This window comes from Anopheles stephensi, unplaced genomic scaffold (genome assembly GCF_013141755.1).
Source record: "Anopheles stephensi strain Indian unplaced genomic scaffold, UCI_ANSTEP_V1.0 ucontig385, whole genome shotgun sequence".
NCBI lineage: Eukaryota > Metazoa > Arthropoda > Insecta > Diptera > Culicidae > Anopheles > Anopheles stephensi.
The window spans coordinates 26,023-35,000 of NW_023405330.1; the positions used below are offsets into that span (position 1 = coordinate 26,023).

General features: G+C 51.1%; 1 protein-coding gene across 1 annotated transcript; it reads right to left on the reverse strand.

The window, feature by feature from the left end:
• Window positions 1-572: 572 nt before the first annotated feature.
• On the reverse strand, window positions 573-1,208 carry LOC118516723. The gene has a single exon (XM_036062669.1). The coding sequence runs from the start codon at window positions 1,206-1,208 to the stop codon at window positions 573-575; it is 636 nt and encodes a 211-aa protein (XP_035918562.1).
• Between the last annotated feature and the right edge of the window lie 7,770 nt (window positions 1,209-8,978).

Consider the following 8,978-nt stretch of genomic DNA (forward strand, 5'->3'; position numbering starts at 1 on the left):
GTTCGCTGCCACCTCCCAAGTGTCCGGACGAGCGATGGATGTGCTAGCGAAAGACACATCCACAACACTGGGAGTGGCGACTCCGTTGCCCACGAATGTCGGGACCGAGCCTTGGTTTAGAACCACAAGCCCGAGCTGCCTGATGGTGTCCAGCAGCTCTTCACCGCGCCGGGTGGTGCGTTGACTACCCCACTCCTCATTCCAGGCGTTGAAATCGCCTGCCAGGACGATACGAGGGTGGGGTTGGGCCTCCAACTCCACCGCCTCCAGAAGTTGCTCGAACTCGCCGGTGTTGAGTCGCGGAGGGGCGTAGCAGCTGATGAACACCACCCCTCCAATCTGCGCAGCAGCCAACCCGGGCATGGCACAGCGCCACACCCGCTGGATCGGAAGGTGGCTGGTTGCCACCACAGCTGCTCTCCCCGACGAATCCGCCGCCCAGTTTCCGCTGCCCGCCGGAGGCCGATACACCTCTGACAGCAGCAGCACGTCGACCCGCTTCGTGCGGGCTGTTTGCAGGGCCAGATCCTGAGCGACGCGTCCACCACCCAGGTTGACCTGCATTACCCGCATTACGCCCGCGAATGCTGGTTCTGGCGGCACGATGAGTGGCCCACACGATGGGGCCCCTGGCAGACAATGCACTTAGCTGCCGAAGTGCACTGGCTAATGCGGTGGCCCTCTTCGCCACACTGCAAACACAGACCCGACCGGTCAGACGAGGCACGACAGTTTCGTGCCAGATGCCCCATCAGAAGACAACGGAAGCAACGCTGACGGTCGAGTGGCTTCTTCGGCACTTCGCGGATGCCGCTGACGCATTGGCACAGTGTCAGCTTCTGCCCGATGAGAAGCCGTGCCTTTGCTAGTGGGAGCCGCACTCGAGCTCGCTTCGTGCCATCACGGAGCTCCCAGAGCTCGACACGCGCGATTCCCGGCTCTGCTCCCAGCTTCTCCTTGATGGCGAGCTCCACATCACTCTTCTCGGCCAGAGAGTCAATGTTGGTGACGAGAAGCTCTCCCATCTCCGTCACCACACGGACCACGCCATCCTCGCCGAGTGCCAGCTGGATCCGGCGAGCCAGCTCAGCGCTGTCCACATTCTTGCGTATTGGGACAATGAGATGACCTTGCGCGGTCCGACGCCCCATCCCAATATCTGCCCTGACGTCTTGCAGCTCCTGTGATGAGCGCAGCTTCACGTACATCTCCGTCCAGGTTTTGTCCGGACCGGGGACCACCGCGATGCGATCGGGTCGTGCAGGACGCCCCTTGGACTGGGCACGATGCTGCTGATGTTGTTGCTGCTGGCTCTGCTGCTGCTGCTGGCGCATCTGAGGTGGCCGGTATAGCTCCTGATGCGGTTGCTGCTGCTGCTGAGTCGGGCGTTGCGCTCGGCTATTACGACCGTTCAAGACCGTTGCCCAGGTCATCTGCTGCTGCATTGGCTGGAGTTGTGGCCACTGTTGCTGATGTAGCGGTTGCTGCTGCTGACGCTGCTGCTGCTGCTGCTGCTGCTGCTGCTGCTGCTGCTGCTGCTGGCCCATTGCCGACACTGCGACCGTCCGTCGCTGCGGCTGTGGCTGGCTACGCTGCTGCTGCTGCTGCTGCTGCTGCTTCTGCTGCTGCTGCTGCTGCTGCTGCTGCTGCTGCTGCTGCTGCTTCTGCTGATGCTGATGCTGCTGCTGCTGCTGCTGCTGCTTCTGCTGCTGCTGCTGTTGCTGCGAAGCCTTCTTCGCTCGGTTGCGTTGTTGCCGGCTGCGTTTCGTTCTGGCACTGCCCTGGCCACCAGACTGTGCCGAGGAATGTAGTGCCGTCAACGAACGCATTCCTTCCTGAACTGCTTCCAGCATGCACTTTAGAGCAACCTCGCGCTCCCGGCTGAGTCGCAGCTCCTCAGTAAGCGTCTCCACTTGCTTGACGAGGGTCTCCAGCATCTTGTGCTGAAACTCCTGCGCAGACGCTTCTCCGCCGTCAGGGATCACCACAGTTGTGGATGTCTCCCCTTCTGCTTCCTGCGACGCCACCACCGTCTGCTCCAGGGTGGAGGCATCGGAGAATGCACCATCATCCTCCTCTTCCGATGTTTCAACAGCTTCCGCTGATCCGACCGACCGTGGTGTCACCGGAGAGGGGGAAGGGGTGTCCGACCGCTTCCCGGGAGCTAACTGCGACCGCACTCCGGAACGCAGCACTCGCCCCTCCATTCTGTGCCAGAGGGAATGACCGTCCGTCGTTAAAATCCCTTTGACAAGTTCTCGCGAAAACCGTGAAAAACGGGTTTTTTCGCTCTGGGGGGGTGGTGGTGGGTGGTAGGCAGGTACGGTGCTGTGTTTAGTGATGTCTTCTCACGCCGCGTCGATGGAGGGGTCGGATGCTGGGGTGCAGCCGGAAAATTTGGAAGACCCAAAAGACGCTTTTCCGGGCGTAACTCCCCCAAATGAAGTCCGATCGCCTCCGGTCCCACGACGTTTTTGTGCGCGTTGTTGCTGCGCACAATCTTGCCGAAGAAACTGACGCTCTAACTCTCCTGCTTCCCCGGGAAAATGGCGGAAAAGCGTTAAAAACGGGGTTTTTCCGCTCTGCGGGGGTGGTGGTGGGAGGTAGACAGGAAAGATGTTGTTTTCCGTTGTCCTCTCTTCACGCCGCGTCGATGGAGGGGTCGGATGCGGGGGTGGGGCCGGAAAATTGGGGAAACCCCAAAAACGCTTTTCCAGGCGTAACTCCCCCAAATGGCGTCCGATCACTTCCGGTCGAAAGACGGTTTTGTGCGCGATGTTAATGCGCACCACCTTGTTGTATATCTCGACGCTCTCAATCCCCTCCTTCCTCGGGAAATTCGCGGAAAACCGTAAAAAACGAGGTTTTTCCGCTCTGGGGGGGTGGTGGGTGGTGGTTGGAGGTCGGAAACGCGTTCGATGGCTTCGTCTCTGCAAGCCGCGTCGTTTGATATCCCACTTGATGGGGTCCGGTGAATGGTTGGGAAACGGTGGGTGCCCGGAAAAACACTATTTTCCAGGGGGGGTGGGGGAAAACCCTTGCGGGGGGGTATTCTCCGTTGAAATCGGACACCCCTCCCCAAACAAACCCCTATCGGGAGACGCACCGTTTTCCCGGTAGGCTCGGAAAACTCCTCAGCAACACGCTTTTCCGGCTGTGGCGCCCCCTGGTGGTGGAAACCTGCTGGATTTTCCCGCTTGGTGGGTGGGGGGCACCCGCCCGGACAACTCCCTCGAAGAACCGGAACTGCTATCTCCCCTCTTTCCCCGGGAAAACTCGGGAAAACCGTCACCGGGGGTGGTTTTTCCGCTCTGGGGGGGTGGTGGTGGGTGGTGGGGGGGCGGGGTGGTCACTACCGGATTCCCCTCCTCGAGACGCGTCGATGGAGGGGTCGCACGCCCGGATCGGTGGACTGGCCACCCGGGACGCCAAGAATCGGCCAGAGGGCCCGCCGGGAACTCCAGGAAACCAGGGCGGACACAACCCGTCCGAACACCGGGTGCTCCGCAAGGGGGATGTTCCGTCCGGATCTTCACTTCCAGAACCGGAATCAAACGGCCGTTAACGGTTTTTCGCGTCAGGGGGGGCAAAAAGCCGCCATTTTGAGAAGGCGAAAAACGGCGTCCTTTTTTTGAACAAAACTTTGTCCCCCTGTATCTCACTCAGTTTTTATGCGATTGACACCAAACTTTCACAAAACGTTCTTTTCACTAAGACGTACAAATCAATATATCGCAGCTTCCACGTAGGTCCTAAGCTGGCTGAGTTATTCACTGTTCAATTTGCAAACTTTGCCACGTCACCACTTCCGGAACTCCATCATTTCCGGCACTTTGAGGGTATCAAAAGATGCGCCCCAACGGCGCGCTTCTTTTGCACTATCACTTTTAACAATCCGTCAAGAATCCACAAAATTATTCGAGAAAAACGATCTCACGAAAAACTCCCTCAATTTTCCGAATTTTCCGGAAAAATTCGGCTGGGAGGCGTAGGACCAGGATCGGGGGCCGCACACGTGAAATCACTGTCCTAACTTAACTTTTCACCGATTTTCCTCGAAAACACTTTTTTTCTCACGGAGCACCACACAAACACGTCTGTTCAGTTCGGCTGCTCGATCGCCACTACACAGGGATAACTGGCTTGTGGTCGCCAAGCGTTCATAGCGACGTGACTTTTTGATCCTTCGATGTCGGCTCTTCCTATCATTGTGAAGCAAAATTCCCCAAGCGTAGGATTGTTCACCCTTTCAAGGGAACGTGAGCTGGGTTTAGACCGTCGTGAGACAGGTTAGTTTTACCCTACTGGTGTGTGCTAATACGTGCTATCGTAACGGAACTCCTGTGCAGTACGAGAGGAACCACAGGTACGGACCACTGGCTCAATACTAGTTCGACCGGACTTTGGTATGACGCTACGTCCGCTGGATTATGCCTGAACGCCTCTAAGGTCGTAACCAATCCGAGCTGATAGCGCTTCAAAACCTAATGGGCAATCGGAAGCTAGCGGGCCTAACAACCCTCCGAGATCCGCTGGAACTGCCTCTGCAGCCTGGCGCCTCATCCCCGCTTCATAGACTGGGCCGCATCGCGCGGGGTCGCACTGCACGTGTTAGTACCTGACCATAGGGAACGCCGGTGGCCGCCGACCTCGCCGACCGTGGACTTGACTAGTTTCGATGCCCACCGACCGCCCGCAAACGACGGGACTTCAGGCTAGGAGTTTCAAGTTGTAGAGATGCGTTCGCATCGATCCTCTCAGGCGACCTACGCCTGGTGGTGTTATGGTGGACGCAAGGCACGTCCTGGCCCGGTAGTATGTACAAGAAAATGTACAAGTCCGGGAATACGGGGTGCATCGTATGTAACGTTCGATGTACATATAAAGCCTGGTAGGTGTTGGGATTATATCTGCAACACGGGCATTATCGAAAGATGGTTAAGTGGAGTCACCCAATGGGTGCCGTGCGTTATCAGGTACGTAATGCACAGTAGAGATACATTGTCGGGAGGTGGAACCCGAAAAATGTACAAGTCCGGGAATACGGGGTGCATCGTATGTAACGTTCGATGTACATATAAAGCCTGGTAGGTGTTGGGATTATATCTGCAACACGGGCATTATCGAAAGATGGTTAAGTGGAGTCACCCTATGGGTGCCGTGCGTTATAAGGTACGTAATGCACAGAAGAGATACATTGTCGGGAGGTGGAACCCGAAAAATGTACAAGTCCGGGAATACGGAAAAGTTCCCCATGAAAGGCTGGGGATACAATTATTGATACAAATAATGTGCCTAAGGGTACATTTATTTTTCTAAGTCCCAGAAATCCGTCACTGAACATCACGACTTACAAACACATCTTCCCTCGGTCCTCCCATATACGGCACCGGGACAAGTATGAACAATGAAAATCATGTGTGTATGAAACATATAATGTGCCTGAGAGCACATTTTTTTTCTAAGTCCCAGAAATCCGTCACTGAACATCACGACTTACGAAGACATGTTCCCCCGGTCCTCCCATATACGGCACGGGGACAAGTATGAAGAATGAAAATCATGTGTGTATGAAACATATAATGTGCCTGAGAGCACATTTTTTTTCTAAGTCCCAGAAATCCGTCACTGAACATCACGACTTACGAAGACATGTTCCCCCGGTCCTCCCATATACGGCACCGGGACAAGTATGAACAATGAAAATCATGTGTGTATGAAACATATAATGTGCCTGAGAGCACATTTTTTTTCTAAGTCCCAGAAATCCGTCACTGAACATCACGACTTACGAAGACATGTTCCCCCGGTCCTCCCATATACGGCACCGGGACAAGTATGAACAATGAAAATCATGTGTGTATGAAACATATAATGTGCCTGAGAGCACAGTTTTTTTCTAAGTCCCAGAAATCCGTCACTGAACATCACGACTTACGAAGACATGTTCCCCCGGTCCTCCCATATACGGCACCGGGACAAGTATGAACAATGAAAATCATGTGTGTATGAAACATATAATGTGCCTGAGAGCACATTTTTTTTCTAAGTCCCAGAAATCCGTCACTGAACATCACGACTTACGAAGACATGTTCCCCCGGTCCTCCCATATACGGCACCGGGACAAGTATGAACAATGAAAATCATGTGTGTATGAAACATATAATGTGCCTGAGAGCACAGTTTTTTTCTAAGTCCCAGAAATCCGTCACTGAACATCACGACTTACGAAGACATGTTCCCCCGGTCCTCCCATATACGGCACGGGGACAAGTATGAAGTATGAAAATTTTTGGTCACAGCGTGAAATCCCTCTAATGATCATGAAAATAGCATCGGATCACTTATCTGACCATAAAAAGTGAACCAAAACCCTATTTGGACAAACTTTTTGGTCCTATGAAAAATTCACTTTTCATATATGTCATGGTCGAAAATTTTCTAAGTCCCAAAAAATCACATATTCTCGAATATCTCGAAAACTACTTATCGGACAGGGGTCAACCAAGGTGTTTTAGAAAGGTCTTTACTAGCTCTATTTAATGAGCCATAGCGACTTTCAAGTGATTTTTTGACACTTTTTCGCATATCGGCATCCTTGGTTCCCATACTGGCCATAGGCCATAGGGCACCGAACGGCCAACTTTTGGTCCGGGGGTGAAATTTTTTTTTCACGAGATTTTGATGAAAATGGCTTCGGAACGCGTTTCTAATAATGAAAAGTGAAACCAAACAGTATTTGCGAAGAAAAAATTGTCCTATGAAAAAATCACTTTTCATATATGTCATGGTCGAAAATTTTCTAAGTCCCAAAAAATCACTTATTCTCGAATATCTCGAAAACTACGTATCGGACAGGGGTCAACCAAGGTGTTTTAGAAAGGTCTTTACAAGCTCTATTTAATGAGCCATAGCGACTTTCAAGTGATTTTTTGACACTTTTTCGCATATCGGCATCCTTGGTTCCCATACTGGCCATAGGCCATAGGGCACCGAACGGCCAACTTTTGGTCCGGGGGTGAAATTTTTTTTTCACGAGATTTTGATGAAAATGGCTTCGGAACGCGTTTCTAATAATGAAAAGTGAAACCAAACAGTATTTGCGAAGAAAAAATTGTCCTATGAAAAAATCACTTTTTCTTAGGGTACGGGTCAAAAATTTTCTAAGTCCCAAAAAATCACATATTCTCGAATATCTCGAAAACTACTTATCGGACAGGGGTCAACCAAGGTGTTTTAGAAAGGTCTTTACAAGCTCTATTTAATGAGCCATAGCGACTTTCAAGTGATTTTTTGACACTTTTTCGCATATCGGCATCCTTGGTTCCCATACTGGCCATAGGCCATAGGGCACCGAACGGCCAACTTTTGGTCCGGGGGTGAAATTTTTTTTTCACGAGATTTTGATGAAAATGGCTTCGGAACGCGTTTCTAATAATGAAAAGTGAAACCAAACAGTATTTGCGAAGAAAAAATTGTCCTATGAAAAAATCACTTTTTCTTAGGGTACGGGTCAAAAATTTTCTAAGTCCCAAAAAATCACATTTTCTCGAATATCTCGAAAACTACGTATCGGACAGGGGTCAACCAAGGTGTTTTAGAAAGGTCTCAACAAGCTCTAAATAATGGGCCATAGCGACTTTTTAGTGATTTTTTGACAAATTTTGTCATATCGGCATCCCGAGTTCCCATACTGGCCATAGGCCATGGGGCCCCGAACGAAAAAATTTTGGTCCGAGGGTCAAAATTTTTTTTCTCATAAATTTGTTCAAAACGCCGTCGGAACGCGCCTTAGATCATGAAAAGTGAAAAGAAACAGTATTTTGCAAAAGTTGGGGTGGCCTATGACTTACATGGCCACGTCCTAGGTCCGAGTTCCCGAGGTCGTGTTCTTCAGTGGCGGAAAAAAATGGCCACTTGTGGGAGATGCAAAATGTTCATTTTGTATTATAGGGGACACACTATCGAAGCGAAAATTTCAGAAATGGCCTAAAACGTGAAGAAATGATGGGGTATGTACGAAAAGAAGGTTTTTATGGTCAAACGGTGAAAATTTTTTTTTTATGAAAAATTTTGGTCTCCCACCGTTCATGAATTTCTAGGACCAAAAATCGAAAAATTTGAAAACTTCACGATCGAAAGGGAAACGCATATGTGGTGTTCCTAGGTGTGTACGGTGTACGAAAAACGGGTTCACGATGAGATATCAGGCAAATAAGTGGACCTAAAGTGAGTTATACGGGTAAGACGAGGTGTCCAAAGACCGAAATAGGGGTACCAACTGAGAACGAAATGAAGGTCCCCGAAGTCGCCATACAAGTTATAGGAGGTGTCCAAAGTACGAAAAGAGTTCCATATTCGGCTGTTCCTACTATATGGTTCCCTGATTGCTGCTCCAAGGAGTAGTGAGGAAGTGTCCAAAGGTCTGTTGGGGGTATCGAGGTGATACCCTCGACGGACAATATGCACGAAAAGTGGTTCGATGATCTATCCTGTAGGTCGTACGGCAGCCATACCCGGCTGGAAGTACCGCGGTAATTCCGCAATAAAACGTTCGCCAGACGAACAAACAAATTGAATTAGCTCATCGTAGTGTACGGAAACGAAACGAAAATGTAAGGTGATTAGGGATCCGGGAGCAATCTCGCGATCCCATGGTTCGGTGTAAGAAATGATACGAAGTGTTCATAAGTCTCCTCTGGAGGCAGAACCATCGTAGCAAAGTTCGGGAACCCAAGGGTCACAAAAACTCGTAGGACGATATCCACGAATAATCGGGGACTTGTGGGGACTACCGTGCCCTGACAAGTCAACTACACCTTAACTGGTGATGGTCGTCCTACGGGGACCTGCGGGGAACAAAAGGGTCACAAAAACTCGTAGGACAATATCTCCGAATAATCGGGGACTTGTGGGGACCACCGTGCCCTGACAAGTCAACTACACCTTAACTGGTGATGGTTGTCCTACGGGGACC